This window comes from Mercenaria mercenaria, chromosome 10 (genome assembly GCF_021730395.1).
Source record: "Mercenaria mercenaria strain notata chromosome 10, MADL_Memer_1, whole genome shotgun sequence".
Lineage (NCBI taxonomy): Eukaryota > Metazoa > Mollusca > Bivalvia > Venerida > Veneridae > Mercenaria > Mercenaria mercenaria.
In genome coordinates, this window is record NC_069370.1 from 35,808,680 (window position 1) to 35,834,027 (window position 25,348).

At 34.5% G+C, this 25,348-nt stretch overlaps 1 protein-coding gene and 1 long non-coding RNA gene across 2 annotated transcripts; both read right to left on the minus strand.

Moving 5' to 3' along the window:
* Positions 1 to 5,086: 5,086 nt before the first annotated feature.
* LOC123560411 (uncharacterized) lies at positions 5,087 to 6,819 on the minus strand. Its single transcript, XR_006688220.2, has 4 exons — positions 6,739 to 6,819; positions 6,005 to 6,231; positions 5,557 to 5,677; positions 5,087 to 5,204 (listed from the first exon to the last, which is right to left on the minus strand). It is a non-coding gene; the product is annotated as an uncharacterized LOC123560411 (long non-coding RNA).
* A 3,700-nt stretch (positions 6,820 to 10,519) lies between these two features.
* On the minus strand, positions 10,520 to 19,249 carry LOC123560410 (zinc finger protein 502-like). Its single transcript, XM_045352605.2, has 2 exons — positions 19,149 to 19,249; positions 10,520 to 12,209 (listed from the first exon to the last, which is right to left on the minus strand). The coding sequence occupies exon 2, from the start codon at positions 12,202 to 12,204 to the stop codon at positions 11,350 to 11,352; it is 855 nt and encodes a 284-aa protein (XP_045208540.2). The 5' UTR covers positions 12,205 to 12,209; positions 19,149 to 19,249; the 3' UTR covers positions 10,520 to 11,349.
* Between the last annotated feature and the right edge of the window lie 6,099 nt (positions 19,250 to 25,348).

Consider the following 25,348-nt stretch of genomic DNA (forward strand, 5'->3'; position numbering starts at 1 on the left):
TTGGCACTAAAATGACCTTGTATAAAATTGTAGTAAACATGTACTTTTCCATTATGAGTGAAGATAAGACTAGCCAATGTATTCCAAGAGACTGAAGAAGGCGTGGTTTAGTTTACTTCAGAGAGAGCTTTTTGTTTCTTTAACCTGTCAGTTAAATGAAATGGGGCGTTTAAACTATAAATAGGTTATAGTTTCATCGAGTGAACACTATAATTAAAATATCTTCACGAGTGGTGCAGCCACGAGTGAAAATTTAAATTATAGTGTTCACAAGTGAAATATATTTCTATCTTAAATTGAAACAAACAAATTTTCTTTTTATTTTATGTATTTTCAATGGTTTTAAACAATTTTATCCATTTTACACGCGCAGCTTCACGCGCATCGCATCATGACGTCATAATTTTATGAGGTCACGATATCTACGGTGTATAACTGTCAAATAGTCCTTTGACGTTTCTAGACTTCTTTTAGATTCTATAATGATGGAACGTATATCCTTAGGATCCTGTAAATAATTATGAACATCTGTATCTTTACTGAAGTATATTTTGCATGGAATTTTCTATTATTCATAATTCATATTCTTTCGCAGTCTTGAAAAGTGTAGTTCCGTACCAGTGAAAAATAAAAACTGAAACAGTGAAAATATCAATTTTATTTCACTGATAAATTTCAGTATTTCATTGAAAAGCATAAAATAAATTAATTTATTTTCGTTTTTATTTCTGTATTTTTTTTCAGTATTCCAGTATTTTGTTTGACTCTTTCAAATAAAGAAGTTTAAAATAACAAAGTCTTGTGTCAAGTATAAGCAATTTTTAGAGCTTTAGTCTGATTAAATGTTGCAAATGAAAAGAATTAAAACAAGTATGTGGGCAATGTTTTACCTTCTACTCAAGTGTTTAGTTAAGGGGACGCATATTGCTACATTCACAGTTCATACAGAAATGCGGAAGGGGTGCATATTCAAGAAATCGATGGTGGGAAAATAAAAAACATATTCTTAAACTGATATAATACTGATGGACACCTGTAATATTCAGTATTTTGTGGATAAGGATGTGGTACTATGAATGTAATAGGAAAACAGAGGTCTTTGTGAAAGTACATTCAACACAAAATATTAAGCTTTTGTATAAGGAAAAAACAGGTTTTTTACAAGAAAAGTGTTCCAAATAATGTTGAAGGGATGAGATTTTCTTTCTAACACACCAGGTTTGCTTAAACATGTAAAAATTTAACGCTATGTCATTTCAGCTCGGGATGGACGCCATATTTCTCATTGATAAAAATGTAAACAAAAAAAATCAGAGTGGGATTAGCATTGCAAGGGCATAACATGACATTCTACACAATGAATACCTTAGAACAGATATCTAAGATGCTACACAGGTCAGGCGGGTTAAATGCATAATGGCGATCACTTGAAATTCATCTTGAAAAGGTGGTTAATTTTAGTTTATTTACATGGTTTTTAATTTTCCCACGACTTCTCGGCGATTCACTGCAAATGTATTACTGCGTCGGACGAAAGGTAACTCACCCTCTAATAAACAACGGGAGACAACTTAGGTGTCAGCACGTGTACGATTTTTAAAAAAACATGTCGATGATTATAATTTCTTATCAAATAATGAATCCTATTCAGATATTCGTCTTTAATATTAGAAAATTATTAATTTCTGTGGATATTTGTCAAAAAATATTACTTGCATTGGACTACTTTGCGCATCAAACTGGTTTCCGCTTCAGTTGTGAGGCACTTCCGTTATACTTTTTGACAACAATAACAAAACATAAAATGAATCAATAAAGTCACTTATAAACCGACTGCTACTTAAATCAGTGTAAGTAAAGTTGTTGTTACAATATTATACATGTTCGTTACGTTATGAGATAAAGTTTATCTTGAACTGCATAATCCATTAATTACGTTTAGATGATATTGCATTTACAACTTATTTGACCCCATTTTTTTACGTGAATGACAGCATTCTCGTGCAACTCGTGCAAACAGAATTATGAAAAGTATGGTGGAGAATTCAATGACAAATTATAAATGACATTAAAGTTAGGATAACTGTATATTCGTCCAGTTTTCATCATTGACATGCCTGCTGTGTATTAGTAACTTTTGTGAACAAGATTAGAATGTTACTTTTGCACATATACACATTGATTGGACCTCTCAACCAAATTTCATACCTTATTTTAGGGATTTTTAAGACAATACATTTTCAAAAGTTTGTTGAACGTGTTTTGATATTTAAGTGCATTGTAGTTCATGAATACCAAGTTAAAAATTAATAATGGCAACATTTCTAGGCCCTTATTGTAAGCCACTAGACTTCTGTAACGATAAATGTTTAATGTATTAAGGGGAATATACTCTTTTTAGTTTTGGAATGTGGCATTCCTTGACCACCGTATCTTTTCTTATGCACTACTTTGTAAACAAACTAAATAATGTGTTTTAGCTTACATATGCGAAATGAAAAGCAAGACAGTGACCATATTTCACATTCTTTCTTTAAATTAGAATCTGTAGGACATTGATAAATGTTTGGACAAGGTGAAGCACTATTATTTTCGCACCAAAAAGTCTTAATTGTTGACTTTGAATGTACACAAGAAGTCTTATGTAATTCAACAATAACTTTCTTGTTTCAGTTTTCTCATTTTTATTTTAGTGAGCAATCCTTTGTGTACTTAAAACAGTTGAAACAGTATCCATTTCATGTACCAAAACCTTGTACTTTTTTGCAGGTAAATTTTATCATACCCCACCTACTTTTTTCTAATTTCAAAGTATGCGTCCCCTTAAGATATAGGCCTATAGCTTTACCGAGAAATTCTTTGGAACTGTTGGAGACACCCTTTACTTTTAACACCATTTGGAATCCCTTTATACCACACCCTCTTGAAAGAATAACTAAGGATGTAAAATATACTGGTTTAGGTTGGACAAGCCAGTTAGCAGTTTGCTTGACTTTGTCGTACTTTATTTTGATTTTATTGTAACACTTGTGTATACTTACTAAGAACCTTTTATGGAAAAACTCATACGTGAAACGTGACAAGACGATCGTTGCATTACCTGTTGGTAATGACTGTTTTTCTTGTAAAGGTGCAACAGTTTTTCCCATTACTGTGTCGTCATTTTATTGTTTTCCTGTATGCTTATGGATTATGTAACTTTTATACATTTCGCAGTTAAAAATGACCCTTTTTAGTGTGTGGAGAATAGATACCCAGATTGGTACAAAACAGTTATTCAATTACATGACTTTTGAAACTTGGATACACACGTATCCAATATATAGAAATGCCCATTTGAAAATTCATACCTTGTATATTTTCTTATCAAAGCGGGTTTGGAGAGACTGATCTCTTGTTAAAGTCAAAGACTCGATACAACAGCCTTGATTTGTCCTCTGAATATCAGCTGAATATTACCAACGATATATTGTTTATGTGAAAATAAACAAACATAAAATAATTATAATATAGTAAATGCATTTAGATATGACTTGCTTAAATCTGATTATGCAATGTGGGGCACCTGAACCCTTTCCATTCACTGATAATTCGAAATAATACTGTAAATAGTTAGTTAGATGTTTCAAATTTTTGAGATATCCTGTCAAATAGTGATTTTAAAATTGTTTAAGTTCAACAAAACTGCTATGCCAAAAAGGCACAGTTGAAAACAATTATAACTGAATTTTGCAGTTATATTTGCATATAATTTACGCTCTCTTTATATCATTATTAGATTACAAATTCAAATATAATCAGTGATCAAATAACTTGAGTTTTGTCTCAGGTTGCCAGTAGCTTATACACATATACATATGCTCTTTTCGACTGTTACGATATATCAAGAGGCACCATGGGCTTAACTCATGCAAATGAGGACCTTGAAGTTTTTTTTAATTTAACTAATGCACATCGTATATTTAATTAATATCAAAGCGAAGACAAATATTTAATAGAAATAACCACGTCCCGGGAAGGCAGACTCACCAAAACGTAACCCATTACCAGTGTATGTAAAGGACGTGTATATGACTGACAGTTGTCGAAGCAGGTCATCAAACAAGTATCAAAGCAGTTCAGTATCTGAGGCTTAAGGAACTGTCAATGATGGACTTTTCCACCTATCCCGTAACATACAACGAGGCAAGCGTGGCGTCCCTTTGTAGCATCAAATATGCAGTGTATCTTATAAAGCGTTTTCACAATTTTACCAAATAGAATCGGAAAATTAATATAAACCAGAACATCGCGAAGATTGTAAAAACATCTCAATTTACATGTTATCTTTTTGGAAAAATCGGCAAATGTCATGTTGAAGTCTACCTTTGAAAAAAAACAGGCTTAAATTTTGGCCATGTATCATTAAGATCAGACAGAAATTTTGTATACGACTTTAGCAGTTCATCCCAAATAAGTTTCGAATTTGACTTAGCTTTTGTACAGACACATATATTGATACAATTTCATGTTCATTGTGCACAGAATGTGCCTCAACAATTATAACGATGTTTTCAGTTACTTAAAATAATGAAAAGTTTTTCCCTACGTGACCTAGTTTCGGACTTTACCTACATTTCTGAAGGACACAAACATTCTAAAAAGGTTTTCAGGAATAAATGCTGATGTAATCTAGCTGAAAAAGAAATGCATCCAATTAGAAAATGTTTCGATAATGCAACGGGTGTGGACAAGATAATTCCTCCTATATTATCACACGTATTCTGCTTCAGGTCTCGCTCTTGAGGTTAAAATGGAATGGATAAATTACAGAAAAGTTGTTAAAGTGCCGGACATAATGCCATGAATTCACAAAACAATATCTACACCATTACGTGCTCAGCACCCCTCAGGAGACAGCTGATGGTATCGTATCTCACGTTTCTACTTTCGAATGCGATTTCAATGAATTTCATTCATCTCTTAAGAGCTTACATGCTGATCATCTCTTGTCCAAACAGTTTAGAAATAAATTACAGTTGTGATATTCATGCTTTTTTTTGTCCAAAAAAGATAAAGAAAAGTGAAGATAATATAAGATATGTAATGTTTTGCTATTTTTATTTCTTTTTTAATTAAGAAACACAATTTCAGATCACAGATGAATTCGCCTTTGGTGCCAACATTTGTTCTGGTTGAAGAACTGAATATCATCGGTCTTTTTCCTGAAGACGAAAAATGAACATGCTTATATTTAATTTAGCCTTTCTTTTAAATAGAACTTTAAAAAGGAAGTTGTGACAAAAAAAAAGAAGAAGAAGAAACAGTAGCCATTAACCAGTAATCGTAATATTGGCTATTTTACCATATCTGGTGTACCATATGTATCCTTGAACTGAACAGTCATGTATTAAATATTTACTATAAGCATTTAAAATAAAAAAAGCATTTTTTTCTTCGTTCGGAAATTATAGAACTATTGAATTTTCAAATTTTAGAACCCGCTGACTATTAATATTACTAGATTATATTATTATTGATATATAGATAACACCCAGTTTGCATCCCTACCCTTACTTTATTCAGTAGAAGCCGTAGTCAGAGGCATGGTGTGAGGGTTTCCTGCCAATATTGAGACCACCAGAGCCGAGACCAGTGCTCGAGAACAAGATGTTGATCACCAAGATAAACATAAACACTGAAAATTAAATAGAAAAGCAACGTTCAATTACCTTCCACTATCTTTAATACTTTTCTACGTATATGTATTCACATGAATCAAGAGAATATAAATATACATGAACATTCAATTAAGAAATAATTACATCGATTTCTGGAAGATTTATGTAAAACAAATGAGGAAATCTTGACGCATTAATTCAATACAAATATACAAATTTTCTAAAGACTAAAAACAAAATTTCTGTCTACCAGAAATGTTAAACATCTAAGAATTAACGAAATTACGTGACGGATCCCAAATGCATTAACAATCATGTGGGATAAAAAAATCGGGACTACTCACACTGCATTATGTTTCCAAAGATTCCTCCCATGCCACCAGTCGATCCTCCAGCACCGCCAAGAAAACCTCCGAATCCTGAAGTTCCCGCCATGTAGGGAACGTACCCATAACCCATGTTAGGGTATGCTGCGAACTGTTTGTGCCCGGTCATAACACTTCCATAACCCAGAGCCATACCAATACATGAGGCAAGAGCCAAACATCCGAGATACACCATCTTGTTCATTCTAAACAAAGTAAATAAAATGAAATACATGTAGTTGATTCTTTAGATTTCTAAGCAACAGAAATAAAAGTATTACTGAGTCTGTCACTTACAGTTTTGTTAATATATACGCTAAGTTTTAATATATATGAAAATAAAATAATTTGAAGTTATATAAAAAGAAAACTCTACATTGAACACTGTAAGATTTCGGACAACAACGACTAACCAGTATGGACTTCGAGTTGCAAGCGTTTGACGAATACTCGTAAAATGCGTTAAAGTCTAGTATCCCGAAACATAGTTTTGAACCATACAGGGCTGCTTTGATTTGCTGTCACTTAATATGTTTATATAAATTCACTTTAGCAAACAACAACATAAATCGGTACTTCGAATATTTGAGTTCTTTTTTTCATTGACAGTTTTTTTAGAATTAGTACAACAGAAATGAAAACATAAGATTATTATTCATCAAAGTATCCAGACTTGAATGAACCAGAAAATAACATAAATGCATATAACTTACATTTTAGCTGCAAGTAAAGCTTCTTCCAAGTTTTTTCACTTTGGTTGTCGAGTTGAAAGACAAATTGTTGCTACTGTAGGCATGTTTCAGTCCCATTATATACAGTTTCGAAATGTGAACGGAAGAGGAAAACCCTATCATTCTTAGTGGGAAGAGTCCCCTCCTGATGAGTAAGTTCACCGCTTTATCACTTAACAAATTAGTTATAGCCTAGCCTACATATTGAAAACCAATAACCAATATACGTATCACAAATCATTTTTTAAATGAATGAGATATACATGTTCTTTGCGAACTGATCTTATTTTCAATATAAGTGCTCTATCCGTGTTGGTGGTGAATTAACACAAATGTAAACCCACCTTTTTTTCTTCTCACAGCTGTACAAGATCTTGTTAATGTCCATTCCTTTATTTCTATTCCTGCTGACCGTTAGAACTCTATGATTTATGTAAAATACAAAAGAAAAACGTTAAACTAAATTTTATAGTCATAACATACATTTTACTTACATCCACTGGTTATCTAAGTGCAAAGAAGAAATTGATTTAATTTGATAGCAGATATGACAAAAGAAGAACAAGGTTATAATATTTGTATCTGTACACCCTTCAGAAAATGAAGTTGTTGTTATTATTATTATTATTATATTATAGAGTTAATTTCCTATTCACCAAAAAAAAAACCCACAAAAAACAGCCAGATGTCACAAATAAGATATGTAAGCCTGCAAAAAAGAGAAATAACTAAGACTTTATGTTCCGACTCGACTTTTATTTTATGATAATGAATCTATATATTGTTGGATTATGCAGACTAGAGGGTAAAAGGGCGTGGACAGTAGCCTGCATTTCGAGTACCTCAATCAAACCGAGCCTGCAAAATTTTCATTTTTGTCGTTTTGAGCGACCTGTGGACTTTCGCTTTTTGTATTTTGTCAAGCAGCTTCGTTGTATTTAGAATCAGTGTTGTTTTATAAATAGTGGAGTCCCGTTTAACCCCGGTGCTATGGGGTTTCAGGAGCGTTTCATTACCTCACATAATTATACTGAATCAAACCGAATCCGACATTAATTTGCTTGATTACGTTCTGTGCTTCCAAAAGGTCTTCGTATAGACTTTATTTTCTAGTTTCAATCTAAACTGTTGCTGTTTAGGTATCAATTTTAATACAATATTTAAAACATGAAAATAAGAAAGATTGTAAATTCTATAAAGAAACCAAATTCTTATTTTTTCCATTACGCCTTGTAATGTTCACCAATTAGACCGCGGTGAAAAAACATAATTAAAAAAAAGCATGATAATTTCCTTCATCGCTTTAACATTCATTTTCTATAAAAACCACAATTTTGTTGTAATAGTTATTTTTGCACCAGGAAACATACAATCAAACTGAATAATCGTAATTGACTATGTATGATTTCTGTAAAAAGGTGTACTTTTCAATTCCTTTACTGGTCTACCTCAAGATTAGCTGTTGCACCGGAAATCCGAAAAGACCTTTTTTGTGTACGCTATCCTGGCCTGCCCATTTCTGGTAGACAGCATTGTACAGACGGCGTAGTCTGAATTGTAACATTGTAAAATCATAAAGCTAATGGATGAACCGACGGATTCTGTAACTATAATGCATTTAGCGGCAGAAATGTTTGTTTTTTTTTGAACTCGTGGAAACTGGAATTACATTGTGGCTTAAACGAAAATGCATGTAACTGTCAATAGAAGAGCGAGTGTTTTATTCTTCGCAAAGCAGAAACTAGAGTGCCGTGATGACAGTATATCACTCACCACAGTTTCTCAGAACAACAAAAACCTTCTAAATTATTTAGAAAACTGATGAAATTTCCAATGGAGCTTTATACGGAAAACTTGATACGTACTTCGGTAGGCATGTTTTTTACATATCTAAATCGAACCAATGGTTTAGGAAATGGCTGTTTGAGATTTTTTCGATTTTTAATTCGGGTGACCATATCGTTTGTGGAAAAACTGTGTAGATAACGTGCAAACTTTCGCAGTTGGGTGAGTTGCTGAGACAAGCACTCATTTTGCTGTCTTCGACAGTTAATCTTACGAAAATCCTTTTTTTGTTAGAGGGGGAAGAGGGGGGGGGGGGGGCGGGGAGGAGGAGGGTTGGTACAAAAGAAAAGTAATTAATATATTAATTAGAATGGTAATCATACTTTCTTCCTAAAATAACTCTAATCATATCACTTTTGAGTTACACTATACATATCGAACTTTATTTCGGTATATTTGACCATTGAGTTTTCTATAAAGTGTCAATCCAATACATAAAATAAAATCTTCTTCAGATATGGCCTTGCACGCACAGCTTAAATAAGTCGCCGATGCCTAGGTAAGTAGAATAGTCCTACTGAGCTTACATGAAGAAGTTGCTGTTGCTTGTTGTTGTTACACAGTAACGTTTTAGAGACCAATAACCAATATTGAGAAACACAAAGGTTTCAACAAGGTTATAATACCAGTTATAGTATCTGACGCTTTAAGTGCTGAACAAAAACAGTATCATTAAAATCTGGAAACACTGGAATGTAATGTTCTTTATACTAGCGATTGTCTGGGTTAGTAAATGCACATTTCTGTTCGTTACATGTCATTCTAATTGCAGGGTGCAATATCTGGTCTTTGCTGAGAGACAGACCAGAGAATTGTTAATGTTACAGTAAAATGTTTGTGATACAGGTTATATTTTTATGAAATCATTAAAAGTGAAAAGGATATTATATACCCATTAAATAATCAGCAACAACAAAAATACAATCTTGATGGCCTTCATTGCTCGCCACAGTATTACTGCTTTTAAGGACCATAGTAAGTTCAACAAAGACTAAACTTAAGTACAGCACACTCGGCAACCTGATATGAATACCAATGTCGGCTAAGTAAGTCTTCAATCTGTCCTCTATCTGGTTCATAATACAACGTGACCAAGCCTTTATCTGAATAAATTTAGGACTGGAAACGAAATGAAGGTGAAAGAGTTAACATAAAGAATTATGGCATTTTTATCAGTCAAGAGCAGGTAATTCTGAACCTAATTCTCCGATCTGGCAAATAAACACATTAACGGGTAAACATATCATGTGGAAGTATAATTAGGACTTGTTATGTAATATTTGCTTTAGCATACAAACAATGGAATATCGCTTTTTAATGTATCAATGGCATATAACTCTGTACCTACAATCCAAATTTGTCCTGTAATTGAAATTGAGCTTGATCTTATATATATGTACAGCAATTTATACACATCCTGTGTATATATTATCTAGTCTGGAGAAGAAATTAGGTCTAGAGTGGTGCAAACATAGTAAATTATATTACATTTCAAAGTTCCATAACTCCGATAAAAATCATTCAACATAAACAAACCCACTAACTGTAGGAAACTATGCTTCAATCTGATCATTTCTATAAAGTGTCATTCAAATCCGATTAGCAGTACAGGTGAAGTAGGCGGACAAACTTTTCAAAAAAAACCTTTAAGATTGAAAAACTGCTAAAAATCATTCAATTCAGAAAATGCTGAAGACACTGGCACCGACTATCTCTACAAAATTTGGTTAAAATCGCACCAGTAGTTTAAGAGCAGTAGTCCAGACAATCTTTTGTGGCAGTCGTTCAGACCTTTTGTACCAGAATGACAGACTGACATACCAGACTAAGTCAATAAATAGCTTTATGTCTACCAATTACTTGTTGGGAATTTTCTCTGTTTGATTTCAAAATTATGAAAATTAGTATTAGTAACATAATATGTATTATACATAAACAATCTATGCAAAAGTACATACAAAAAATAAAATTGCATTTTTTTTGTTACTGCCAACAAATAACTATGTACTAATCTGCCTTTACACTAATACATGTCAATAACACTCTTATTTGTACTAAATATATTTCTTAACCCTTAACCTGCTATATTTCTCTAATGGACTTTTGGACAGTACCACTTATTACTAAAAGGGGTTTTCACTGAAAATTTACTGACTGAATAGCGAACAGTGTAGACCATGATCAGACTGCACGGATGTGCAGGCTGATCTTGGTCTGCACTGGTCGCAAAGGCAGAATCATCTGCCGCCAGCAGGCTAAGGGTTTTTATCAAGAAAAACACATCTACTAGTATATTTCTGGCACCAAATTCTTAATACAGTTCGATGTCAGTTAAAACCAAGAGGGCAATCCAGGCCCTGTATCACTCGCCTGAGCTCGTCTAAACTACTTTAAAGATTACTCACAGTAAATCAATTTTAAAACTTTGCACATTGTAATGAAATTCTGACCAGGTCACAAAGTCACTGATAAAAATATATACTATATGTCCTGCTTCAATAGTTATTATTAGAGAAATAACTTTACATTATGTTGCTTCTGTTCCAGCAAAGCTTCAAAACACCTGACCCTGCCACTACAAACAACCAAGTTAGCTACAATTGTCCTATAGTTTAAATTCAGTATAATTCAGTATAATAAATGATATAACTGAATCAGTAAAAACATACCATCATTACTACTTCTGTTGATATAGTGTTTTGTACCTTGAAAAAAATGCAACTGTCAGAAAACCAGTTCTTGATCTGTCTATGTGTGCAGCTTCATGTGTCTGGAAAGGTTGCCACTATCTGAGAAACACTTTTTACAAGTTTTACAAGTGTAAGGTTTCTCCCCAGTATGAATACGCATATGTCTTCTCAGACAGCTCACAGTCTTATATTTCTTGTCACACACATTACATGGATAAAAAATTGCATCATTATGAATATTCACATGCTGTTTAAGCACATGCATCTGTGTGAATCTCTTTTCACATATAAGGCAGACAAAAGACTTTATATTTGAATGAATTTTTGAATGCATCTCTAAACCATGTGAGCTAGAATATTTCTTTGCACAAAATTTACATTTGTGAACTCTGTCTTCAGGGCTATTATCCAGATCATGTTTTTCGATATGTCTCTTCAAAGCACTCTTGTCGCGCAGCTGTTGCCCACAAATAGTGCATTTATGAGGCTTTTCTCCAGTGTGAACTAACAAATGTCTGGTAAGATGAACATTCTGGGTAAATGTAATTTTACATATTCCACATTCATATGTTTCTTCTATGGTGTGAAGTTTCATGTGACGAATCAAATGCTCCTTTAGACCAAAGTCTTTCTGACAAATTTCACACTTGTGCGGTCTATCTCCAGTATGAATAAGTGTATGTCTTTCAAGGCCACTTTTGTACCTAAATCCCTTTTTACAAATCTGGCATACGTTTGCTTCTTGCACCTTGCTATGAGTAAGTTTGTGTTTATTCAGGATTCTTGATGTTGTAAAGGACTTTACACATTCAACGCACTGGTAATCTCTTTTATTGTTGTGTAACCTCATGTGGACAGTAAAGCTGTATTTTTTTGTAAAGGTTTTGCAGCATTCTTGACAGGTAAAAGACATATTTCCTGCAATGTAAAGATATCTTTATCTTAGTTCTTAAAACTAAATGTTATTTTGGAGTTTTTTATTTGAAATAATGTACTGATGAAAAGTAACAGGAAATTGTAACAGAGTAAGAGTTACCATTGTCCCCCATCCCTAGGGATATTTTCACAGAACGTATGATAACTCATAACTCACTTGCCAATACAACATCTTTGAAGTAAGGTGGTCTGGGAAACATATTAAAAATGTTTATAACTGACAAAATTCTGGCCTGGGCCTTACATGCGACAAATAAATTTGTTATGGTGACTGTTTGTGCCAAGTAACTTGAATATCCATCCATGCAAGTAAAGTTATTCACGGGGGAGGAACTGTTACACGAGACTCGGTTGTGGAGGATATCGTGTTACAGATTTAGGATGCTACTGTTACAGTATTCCTGGATAACGTTACAGCATTTGGAGGATAATAATCGCTGTCAGTGTTTTGTTTGCCAAAGAAATGGTAAAGATTTATCTCTTTTTTGCAAAAGTAAAAATTGTTTTTCTAGATCAATGGTATGTACATCTGTTGAGACATGGTTTAACTTGCGAAACACATTATATTGATGTGTATCAAGCATTTAATGACAAAATTCGAAATTTTGATATAAAACTATATAAAAGAAGTTGATTAAAATACATTTCAAACATATTTTATGCTCATTTGCAACGATAAAACCCCTCTTTAGGCATGCACTTATAATACGAGGTAGAAAAATCACTGTGGGTCTAATTTTTCGTGGTTTTATAAAATGTTACAGTTTAGATGGATATGTTACAGTTGTGGGGTGCTACTTCTGGATGTGTTACAGATTTAGGATGATACTTTTTGGAATACATTTTGACAATATACAATACCAGGATAGTAAATAAAATTTAGATATCATGAATTATGCGGGATTTTTTTTGTAAGATGTAACAAATATATTATACCAAGTGCATTTTTTTTCTAATTTCGAAATTCTAAATCAACATCTATATATAATAAAATGATATAAACATTTTCGATGGAAAGCTAGTGTTCTATATCCAATGTATATAAGTACCACAATCACCAATTCGCATTGAATCGTCGTTTGCACTTTGATAGGCTGATCTTTTATAAATAGTACCTGTTTATGCTACATGTACTATGCTAGCAAACGATGTGTCCTAGCTTTAGAAGAGCTTGGCAATGCGTGTCTTTAACAACGATTTCAATTACTAATATGCTTAAAAGAAAATATCCCCTTGGAATCGGTAATGGAGAACTTACGAAATTAATTGGCTTTTCTAACGACAACTCGCACATGTGCAATAAAACTTTATTTCAAACAACAAAGATTCTTTTTTTGTTAAACATGTATATGTATTTACTGTTGGAACAACCATCGAATCATAGTCTGCTTGCAGGTGCGTAGCTGCCTACAAGCAGATATGCATCTGCGCAATGAAGTTCTGGCAAGCATGCACAATTAAATTGGCTAATCTGAAGCATTGAATCTGTTTGGTCACAGTTAGGAACTTAGGAGCCTATATCATTTAACGGAGGATTTTATACGCAACTCATAGTTAAAATGTATAATGTTTCAGGATTTTCATCTAAAAATATATGCGTCTTTGTCTTTGTATGTATACCGGTGTCAAGGGCTTTTCAGGACTGTGCGCGAAGGCATGTCTCAGGACTGTAATGCCCACCATCTGGCATTGTGTAAACGCGAGCAAGAGCGCATTAAAGTCGGGTTGTTCAAAAATTAGTTGTTACCTTATAACCACAGTAACTCGCTGTCTTCTTAGATTTGAACGAAAGTAATCTATGTGAATATAAATAATGAAACACTTAGAACATTTTTCGATATCGCTCCGCGATGTCGCTGGTGATTTATTTTGAGGTTATGAAAAAATTTAACAACCGATGTATCTAGAGATTCGGCATGCCCATTCACGCACTGCAGTACGTGAATCACGCACAAAATATCAAATGCACGCATAAAAATCACTTGTTGGGGGTACATGCACGCAGAGATTCGGAACTCCAGTTCAGCTGCCAAATCGCTGTTTATTACATCGCGCACTTGCCAATTGTTTGGTATGGTCTAAAACGCAGATCCGGTCCACGAACGTTATAATTTCGTTTCCATCACCGAATTCTCGGCGTAATTGTCAGCTGTATAGAGGGGTTTGGTAAATGTTTTAGTCGGACGTCACACGAGTCGTGTGCAAAAAAGAATGGATACGAAACGCAAAAAGGCATTTTAACTTTAATAAACTCAGCAAAAGGTTAACAGTATTTTATTTTTCGATATTTAACTGCAACTTTGATGCACATTGCATATCTGTAATAGTTTGGGCATTTATTATTGATGGACGAATTTTACCAGTCTTCAGTTGACTGTATGTTATTTCGGACGAATCGTGTTCCGTTCACGAAATTGGGAATACATGAACCTTGCTGAAAACTTATTTATATTTAGTATAATATAGGGAGGGGTCTTTTGATTCAGAATTTCCTATCTTAACTTTGGAAAAACATTTTACATTTTCTAAAATTATCTCATCTGTTATACCCCACCCACGAGAGTTCTGTATAAAAAAAACAAAACAAAAAACAAAACATGTAATATACAAATTTTCAGTAGTTTAAAAAATAGAAAATTTTCAGATCTGCCATGTAGTGTACCCCCGAATTTTGAAGTGTACCCCTATTTTGCAAAAGAAGGGGGTACATGTACCCTCAACTTTAAAAATGAGTGGGCATGCTCGCTCAGATTGTTCAAATGATCGGTCAATCTGCATGGAAAAGGGATAGGAGATTTGCTCTGCATAACTTGTATCATCAATTGTTCATCATATGTGATTCTTGACATATCACAACCGACATCTTCTCCAGTTAGGTGGATTTATTTATTTATTTTGTTGGGTTTAACTTCGCACCGACACAATTATAGGTTATATGGCGACTTTCCAGCTTTTTGATGGTGGAGGAAGACCCCAGGTGCCCCTCCGTGCATTATTTCATCCAAGCTGGCTCCTCGGTAGAACCACCAACCTTCCGTAAGCCAGCTGGATGGCTTCCTCATAGGAAGAATTCCCTTTAGGTGGAATGTTCTAGTTTTTCTTTCCTGTGTTTTTAAACGTCGTTACAGCAACGCCTCTCTAGTACATGTCTGATTGCCTCAAATGACAAAATAAATGTTGTTTAGCAGTATTCACATCTAATAACAGAATCCTGAAGAAGAAAAAAAGTATCATCCTAAATCTGTAACACATTCAGAAGCAGCACCCCACAACTGTAACATATCCTGCTAAACTGCAACATTCTATAAAACCACGAAAAATTAGACCAACAGTAATTTTTCTACCTCGTATTATAAGTCCATGCCAGAAGAGGGTTTTAATCAATGCAAATGAGCATGGAATACGGTTGGAATATCTTTTAATCAATTTCTTTTAGATAATTTTCTATCAAAATTTCGAATTTTGTCATAAAATGTTTGGTTGACATGAATATACTGTGTTTCGCAGGTTAAGCCATGTCTCAACAGACGTGTATACCATTGCTCTAGAAATACAACTAGAAAATGCTTTTGTAAAAAAGCGCATGTCTCCCCCAATGCAAAGTCCTATAGGCAAGAAGTCAATAGGGGTCAGGAGCGAAAGTCAAAGAGACACTGATGGTTGGCTGCAATAGGGATCATCTACTTGGCATGTCCAATCATCCCGCTAAATTTCAACACTCTTGTCCTAGTGGTTCTCAAGTCACTGTTCAGGCTTCTGTGACCTTGACCTTTGATCAAGTGACCTCAAAATAAATAGGGGTCATCTACTCTGCATGTCCAATCATCCTATTAAGTTTCAACATTGTAGGTCAAGTGGTTCTCAAGTTATTTCCAAAAAATGATTTTACATGAACAGGCCACTGTGACCTTGACCTTTAATAGACTGACCCTAAAATTAATAGGGGTCATCTACTCTGCATGTTCAATCATCCTATGAAGTTTCAACATCCTGGGTCAAGTGGTTCTCAAGTTATTGATCGGAACTGGTTATCAATGGTCAGGCCCCTGTGACCTTGACCTTTAATGGAGTGACCCCAAAAACAATAGGGGTCATTTACTCTGCATGAACAATCATCCTATGAAGTTTCAACATTCTGGGTTGAGAGGTTCTCAAGTTATTGACTGGAAATGGTTTTCCATGTTCAGGCCCCTGTGGCCTTGACCTTTAACAGTGACCCTAAAATCATTAGGGGTCATCTACTCTGCATGACCAATCATCCTATGAAGTTTCATCATTCTGGGTCAAATGGTTCTCAAGTTACTGACCGGAAATGGTTTTCAATGTTCAGGACCCTGTGACCTTGACCTTTCACAGAGTGACTCCAAAATCGTTAGGGGTGATCTACTTTGCATGTACAATCATCCTATGAAGTTTCAACATTCTGGGTCAAGTGGTTATCTATTGTTCGGAAATGGTTTTCCATGTTCAGGCCCCTGTGACCTTGACCTTTGACGGAGTGACCCCAAAATCAATAGGGGTCATCTACTCTTTATGTCCAATCATCCTATGAAGTTTCAACATTCTGGGTCAAGTAGTTCGCTAGTTATTGATCGGAAATGGTTTTCAATGTTCAGGCCCCTGTGACCTTGACCTTTGACGGAGTGACCCCAAAATCAATAGGGGTCATCTACTCTGCATGTTCAATCATCCTATGAAGTTTCAACATTCTGGGTCAAGTGGTTCTCTAGTTATTGACCGGAAATGGTTTTCAATGTTCAGGCCCCTGTGACCTTGACCTTTGACAGAGTGACCCCAAAATCAATAGGGGTCATCTACTCTTCATGGCCAATCATCCTATGAAGTTTCAACATTCTGGGTCAAGTGGTTCTCAAGTTACTGACCGGAAATGGTTTTCAATGTTCGGGCCCCTGTGACCTTGACCTTTAATGGAGTGACCCCAAAATCGATAGAGGTCATCTGCTTTGTATATACAATCATCCTATGAAGTTTCAACATTCTGGGTCAAGTGGTTCTCTAGTTAATGATCGGAAATGGTTTTCCATGTTCAGGCCCCTGTGACCTTGACCTTTGATGGAGTGACCCCAAAATCGATAGGAGTCATCTACTTAGTATGTACAATCATCGTATGAAGTTTCAACATTCTGTGTCAAGTGATTCTCTAGTTATTGATCGGAAATGGTTTTCCATGTTCAGGCCCCTGTGACCTTGACCTTTGATGGAGTGACCCCAAAATCGATAGGGGTCATCTACTCTTTATGATCAATCATCCTATGAAGTTTCAACATTCTGGGTCAAGTGGTTCTCTAGTTATTGATCGGAAATGGTTTTCAATGTTCGGGCCCCTGTGACCTTGACCTTTGACGGAGTGACCCCAAAAACAACAGGGGTCGTCTACTCCAGCAGCCCTACAACCCTATGAAGTTTGAAGGTTCTAGGTCAAATGGTTCTCCAGTTATTGCTCGGAAATGAAGTGTGACGTACGGACGGACGGAAGGACAGACGGACGGACGGACAGGGCAAAAACAATATGTCTCCTGGGGGAGACATAATTTTTATTTTTGCAAAAAAGAGATAAATCTTTACCATTTCTTTGGCAAACAAAACACCGACAGCCATTATTATCCTGCGAATGTTGTAACGTTATTCAGGAATACTGTAACAGTAGCATCCTAAATCTGTAACATGATATCCTCCACAACCGAGTCTCGTGTAACAGTTCCTCCCCCGTGTTATTGACCAGACCAAAAAAACATACTTATTATCTTTGACCTCTAACTGTAACTTTGAACTTTGCAACAAGACCCTGGGTCTTGCAAGTGACATGTTGTCTCAGTATGGGGAATATTTGTTGGCAAGCAATTTTGAAATCTCTAAAAAAATGAGAGTAATGAACCAGATATGAAACTGATGCTCTAAACCTGTGACCTCAGTGTGACCTTGACCTCTAAACTAGGGGTCTGGTTTTTGTGTACAACATTTAATCTCATTAGGGTATATCGCACACTGTAGTGAGGACGTAAACAAGTTTTCTAGAATCAGATTAGGATTCTAGAAAACTTCTTTACGTCCTAACTATATGTACAGTGTGCGGTATACCGTAATGAGATTATCCAGAGTGAACTACGTAGTTCAACCTTAGGAAGCAATTCCAATAAGTAAGTAAACCATTACTTATTGACTCATATAAGTGGAGAAACATAAATATTAATGCAGACCTACTGATCTACGAAAATTGCAAAAGTTTTCGGCATTGCCTCGTTTTCATTTCAAACAAGCACAAATATAATCACATGTTAATTAGGCTATTTATAGAAACTCCTTTAGATTTCCCCAGGCATTGATAATATCAGAACCAATTAACACTAACTAGCACAAATTAAGTGGTAGATATTAGGTATGATTTCTTCTGACAAAGCACGAATATCAACGGCTTCCTAGGCTACAAAACAGCATATAACATCTCTAACGCTGAATGGTTTTAGCTAGTTGTTGTTGTTGTTGTTGTTGTTTAGTAAATTCCTCCGTTGACTTATCGGAGCACCCAAGATCTAGCTGTATCTTGGTAGTATGCAGATCGATCCTTCCTGAATCGTGAATTAAGTAATCCACTTTAAATCACACGCTGAATCACACACAGATTGTAACTAGATATTTACACCCTAACACTTCCTGGGGGACACCCTAACACTTCCTGGGGGATATACAAAGGGGATTATCTTTACTTAATGATTAAAAGTACTTAAGTATTGTATTATGGGTCACTGTCCGAAAGTCCCCTGCACCTTACCAAGTGGAGCCTCAACAGCAATTCTCTTGATAGCAACTCTACCTTGTCTATACTCTCAGCTGTTCCAAGTCAGTGAAATTCGAAAATTTACGAAAAAAGCTCATCATTTTCAAAATTTGCCAATTATTTACCTTTCTATGTATTTCCAATGGTGTTTCACGGAAGATTTGTAGCAAACAGATGGCAAAACCTTTTGATAAAGGCGATAAACTCTTTTCTCCCTGAAAATTTTGATATAAAGGGAAAGCACTTTGCACTTTTCACAATTGTATCGGGTCCATTCTTTAAAACGTATAAATTTCGTATTATACACTCATCAAAGATGTACAAATAACTAATTAATAATACTGCAAAAACATTTACTAATTTAAAAGAAATCTACAACATCAATATGTTTGTGAGCATAGTACCTGAATAATATGCAATCCTGATTATTAATTGCTTAATTGCTTACCTCCCTTTAGGAGAAAATTGCCATTTGTAATAATGATTGCAGTGTGCTTTCACAGGTGAAAGTAAGTGGACTCATACAAACATTATTAAAATCGTAAATGTTTTGTTCTGTTATGAAATTTTGAATAAAGTTTTCCTAAAATTTGGACATAAAACATACATTTCAACGTATAACAGGTCCTGGCTAAAAAAACTCAGCTCAGAGATGTTTATCAGGTCCCAGAAAAGTCACAAATTAGCTATATAGCTAAATCTAGCTATATATAGCTAGAAGTAGCTATAAAACAAATACCAATAAGGCAAAATATGTCAAAATAAGATGCAAAATGGTCATAATCACGTCCAAAAGGTTTGTAAGATGAAAGACAATAACACAAAACCAAGATCTTTGTAGTCACATTTTCAATAACTTCAGCAATATTTTGCGATAAATCATCACTGAATTTTTCACTTGTGACAATCATCGTGTATATGACAAATTTATAAGTGACTAATCGCAGAAATTCGCAACATGTATTGAAACTGAAACTGCAAAGATCTCCAATCTTTGTGATTGTCTTTTGTCTCATAAACCATTTGAATGGGATAATAACTATTTTATGTTTCATATTCACATATTTTGAACAATTGTTACTGGTTTTATAGCTATTTCTAGCTATATATAGCTAGATTTAGCTATATAGCTAATTTGTGACTTTTCTGGGACCTGTTTATCAGGTCTAGGAAAGTGGTATATTTACAGATTATCTATAAATTTACAGATAATCTATAAATTTACAGATTTTTGATCTGTAAATTTACAGATTGTGTGTATGAAAATTTATGAAATTACATTTATTCCCAAAACCGCAGCTTGAAATTAATGGCTTTATTTACAGTATGCACAAATTAACATCATTTGTGAGTTTCAGCCACTTTTATTGACTTTGAATTTTTGGCATTTTCAAAAAAATCAAAGTCAACAGAAATGACTGAAAGTTACAATTGACTTTTATTTATGCATACCATAAGTAAATCAATTAATTTCAAGCTGCGATTTTGAGTCAAAGTATGATTTTAGCAGTTTTCAAACATTTGATCTGTAAATTTATAGATCGAAAAATCTGTAAAATTATAGATTATCTGTAAATTTACAGATAATCTGTAAATATACCACTTTCCTAGACCTGTTTATAAAAAATATGCTGTTACGGATCTCTGAGCTGAAACGAATCCCTTACTGAAACCTAACCAGGAATCGTGCCAGAAGTCTATCACGCTATAATTTCATCAAATGAAATGCAATACACTTGTCTTTTACTTTAAAATGTTTCTAATCCATTTTTCTTATGATCTGGGCTGGCATAAAATAATCCAAACGCAAGTTATACACACAAGTTCCAAATTGGTGCCCCTGTCTGCATTATTTTGTCCGCCATTGCAGTTGTCACCTGATCAGGGTACTCTTAACTTGAAAACCAATAGGTGGTTCAGAATCGTTATTTATTGATCTTTTCTGAGAACTTAAACCTTCTAAAGTATGTTTTTTTTTATGAATTTTATCGAAAAAGGTTATGTTTATGATTAAAATAAATTTATATGAAATTTTGATCTCGATTTTCAAAAATAACCATGATGTGCTCTGAACTGTTGCATGACGTCATCGGTTTCTCACAAGAGACTGTGCAAGATGTTGCGGTTTAATACTGGTTGGTTAACCAAATGGGGTTTCGCCATAACTTAATGGACGCGACCATCAGAAAATAAAAACAGCGTCAGTTAAGTTATGGTAGCCAGAACTAACCAGGTCCAAGATCCCTACCTATCAGCTGCCTATAGTTATTGGCATTAAATCTCCCGCATTGAGTGTACGCACGCATTGAATGTACTATGTTAAACTTAATCCTAACGTTTAGTAAGTATATTGTACACTCAATACATGTGTACATCCAATAGGGGCAATTTAATATTTGCTTTCATTTTGTCCTGTGTTATTGCAGAGTACAAAACTGTATACATTCAGTTCATCTTTGGTTCTACATTGTTGGCTGCTCATGTGGCATGCCTGAAACAATACCTGGACTGCCCCATGGGGTCTTCAATCTGGAAAAGTCACTATCCTAAATTGTGTGAGTCTAGAACAACAACAGAAAATAGCAACCACCACCACCACCAGTAAGATAAAATAAGATTGTTTGGTAGTTTTGATTACAAGATTTAAATGTGTATGAATGGCAACTCTTTGTGTTTTTGAATATAAAATTTACTGATAAAAGCTTTACAGGGTGTTAAAGTCATGTCTAGATTTTGACACACAACAACTCTGGAGAGGGGGCGGGGGGCCTCTTTAAATGTGTTCGAAGGACATCTCATTGTGTTTTTAAATATAAAATTTACTGATAATGTTTAAGTTTTATAGGGTATAAAAGTCGTGTCCAAGATTTTAACACATAACAACCTTGGGGAGGGGGCTGCAAAAGTGTCCACAACTAACTGCATTTATGCTACTGTATATGTATTTGACTACTTTAAATGTGACTTTTTCATCTATTACAAAGGAATATTTCCATAAATTATTTCGAAATATTACAAAGCCATTCAATAAAGAAATAAGAATTAAATTTTAGCCCCATTCATATACATGGTACTTTGGCCTTGGAAAACAGTGTATAATTTCCAATCTGCACACTTTTATGTCTTAAAATTCATACAGTATTTAAAATACCCTCCATGCAACACAATAAGCTAGGTTTTAAAAGCAAATGAAAGCATCTCAATTCTTTTGTGGACACATTTTTTGGAAATTTTGACTTGAATCAAGGGTTTGCAAGAGTTATCTTACTTCTGGTTAGTGCTAAAAAACAAAAAAGCACCATATTTTGAGGGAAAAATCATACAACACCATTGTTTTACATGAAAATTGAACAGCGTATAAAACATGTTTATTACTCTACATTGAATTCCTGTAAATGGGCCACACTTCTGAACGCATCAGCACACGATACTGGGATCCAGCTGTTACTGCTGCTAAACAAGATCAAGTATAAAGTACAAAAAAATATTATTTACAGCGATTCAGTTATAATAATAAGCAATAATCTCAAGCATTACCTTTGCATATGCATCATGCTATTTGTACATCAAAATACGAGTTATTTTGACATCTTTTACGTTGATCTTAACCCTTATCATGATGACAGGATTGATTCTGCCTTTGCGACCAGTGTAGATCTTGATCGTCCTGCACATCCATGCAGTTTGATCAAGATTTGCACTGTTTGCCATTCAGTCAGTATTTTTTTGGTAAGCAGCCCTTTATACAGTTAATGGTACTGTCCAAATTGAATAAGTGACAAGTTTATTTAATAAATTTAGCAGGATAAGGGTTAAACTTATCATTAGGAGCAGTAGAACTCGGGTGAGTAATAGAGGGCCATGATGGCCCGCTTTTTAATTGGTAATGTTAATTTGAGTTGAGAACTACAACTATATGTTTTTGTTGTAGATTACTGCTTCAAGATGGACTAGAAAGGTTAGATTTGACAGTTAATGACGCTGTGTGCCTCAAGATGAACTTTAAAGGTGTGAAGTCTCTAGGTGGAGTTAAATACAACGAATGTTGTGACATCCTGAAATATCTTTGAAGAATCTGAATTAACGGTAGTGTTTTTATAACTGCAATGAACAGGTTACTGAAGTATTTACTATATTTCAGTAACTATTATAGTTGTGAGGAGAATAAAGTTTTTAAACAGGAAGATGAGTCCTACGTATGTATGCGATTTGTGTGACAAGATATATGCTTCACAGACTAGTTTAAATGCCCATCTCTCAGTGAAACATGAAGGGGGAAAGCGATACCAATGCCCCGATTGCAGCCAACAATTTGTCAATAAAGGCAATCTAAAGGCTCATTCAGTTGTACATGACTACGATAAAAAATTACACTACTGCGATATTTGTCACAAAGGTTTTGTCAATAAATCTTACCTGTCAGTACATAAAAGATGGCATAACAATGAAAGGAATCGTGTATGTCCAATTTGCAATAAAGCTTTTTTCTTTTGGACAAGTTTTACAGTTCACATGCGAATTCATTATGACGAAAGACCTTTTCAGTGTAATAATAGCGGCTGTGAGTTGCGTTTCAGAACAACTTGTGACAGGAGGAGACATGAGGTTACACAGCATTCTGATGAAACACCACACGTGTGCAAAACTTGTGGTATGAAATTCAAGTTTAAAGGTTATCTTAAAAATCATGTGAATAACGTGCATACGGAGAAGAAATGTGTGACATGTAAGCTATGTTTCAAGACATTATCAGATGAGCGTTACCTACAGAATCATTTGAAGCGAATGCATGTAGCAGAGAGAAGTCATCAATGTGAAATATGTACGAAGGCTTTCAAAACTGCTCATGAATTAAAGTTACACCATGTTGTGCACTCCGGCCAGAAAAAACATGGATGCGGTGTGTGTAATGCATTATTTACAAATAGTAGCAACTTAAGGCGGCACATGAATATACATTCAGCAGTGAAGAAGTACAAATGTCACATTTGTGGAAAACCATTTAATTCTTCTGATGCGTTGAATCAGCATTTGAAGAGGAATCACGGTGCTGTTAAAAGGTTCAAGTGCAATATTTGCGACTCACGCCAAGCTACTCCTACTGATCTCAAATCTCATATGAGATCTCATACAAATTACAAAGCTTATATATGTGGGACTTGTTATAAGGAATACAAAACTGTTAGTGGTCTTACAGTTCATTTTCGAAAGCATACGAAAGCAATAAAATTTAAATGTGATATTTGTCCAAAGACATTTATAGCAAGTAACCATCTTAAACGCCACAAACTGATTCATGTTGTTGGCTTCAAGGCAAATCATTTGATTTGTCCAGTTTGTGGAAAAAACTTTGCTTCAGTGAAATCACTTCAGAAACATTCCAGTACGCATAAAAGTATGAACCAGTGGAAATGTGACTTTTGTGATAGGTTGTTTACTGAGCCAGAGACACTAAAAAAACATTTGGTATCCCATGAAGAATGGACGCCATTTTCTTGCAAACATTGTAGCAAACGTTATCATCATGAGCATAGCCTGAGATATCATGTTGAAAGCCAACATTCTGATGAAAGAAATCTTTGTGACATGTGCGGGAAAAGAATTAAAGGTGGTCAGGCTATTAGAAGACATATTGAACGGCATTTATATGTAGGTGGACTTATATTTGCATGTCAGGTATGTAAAATGTTGCATAAGAGCAGGAACAGTTTGTTAATACATAGTCAGAAATGTCATAGCTTTAAAGGTGAAAAGTGAAAAGAAATCTGCCTACCCGTTTACAGAAATGTCATGGCTTTAAAAGAAAAAAGTGAAAATCTGCCTACCGTTTTCAGCTGCAAAAGTGAATGTAACAAGTTTACATATTAATAAAAAAACAGTCAGCAGACGGCAAAGAGATTATTCATTGGAAGCAAGCCAGTTTTACGAATTGGGCAGGATGTAATCTGATAGTGAAATAGATACTGCAAGAGAGTTTAAATATTATACAAGCAAAATGGGAAATAAGAAAGTACAACGAATAGAGTGAAAGCATTGCAGATATTGATACCAAAGGGAAACATCCTTAAATTAGTGTATGTAAGCTAATGTCAACAGACAATGCTAGGGAAACAAATTTGTCAAATAAAATGACATCGTTTTTAAAGTAAAGCTTTATACTTTGTATAGTTGTCTGTGTATGTAATGTAAATCAGAAAATTTTGTTATGAATTGATGTCATTTTGTGACCATTACAAGCTCTTATAAAATAATGACTTGTAAAATTTCTTGTTGTGATATAGTTTCTGCCGTTATTAAGACTTTATTTTGTATCTTTCTATTTCTT

What these genes read in the sequence shown, in the direction of transcription:
- LOC123560410 (XM_045352605.2), bottom strand. Translation starts at nt 12,204, where the DNA reads ATGTCTTTTACCTGTCAAGAATGCTGCAAAACCTTTACAAAAAAATAC.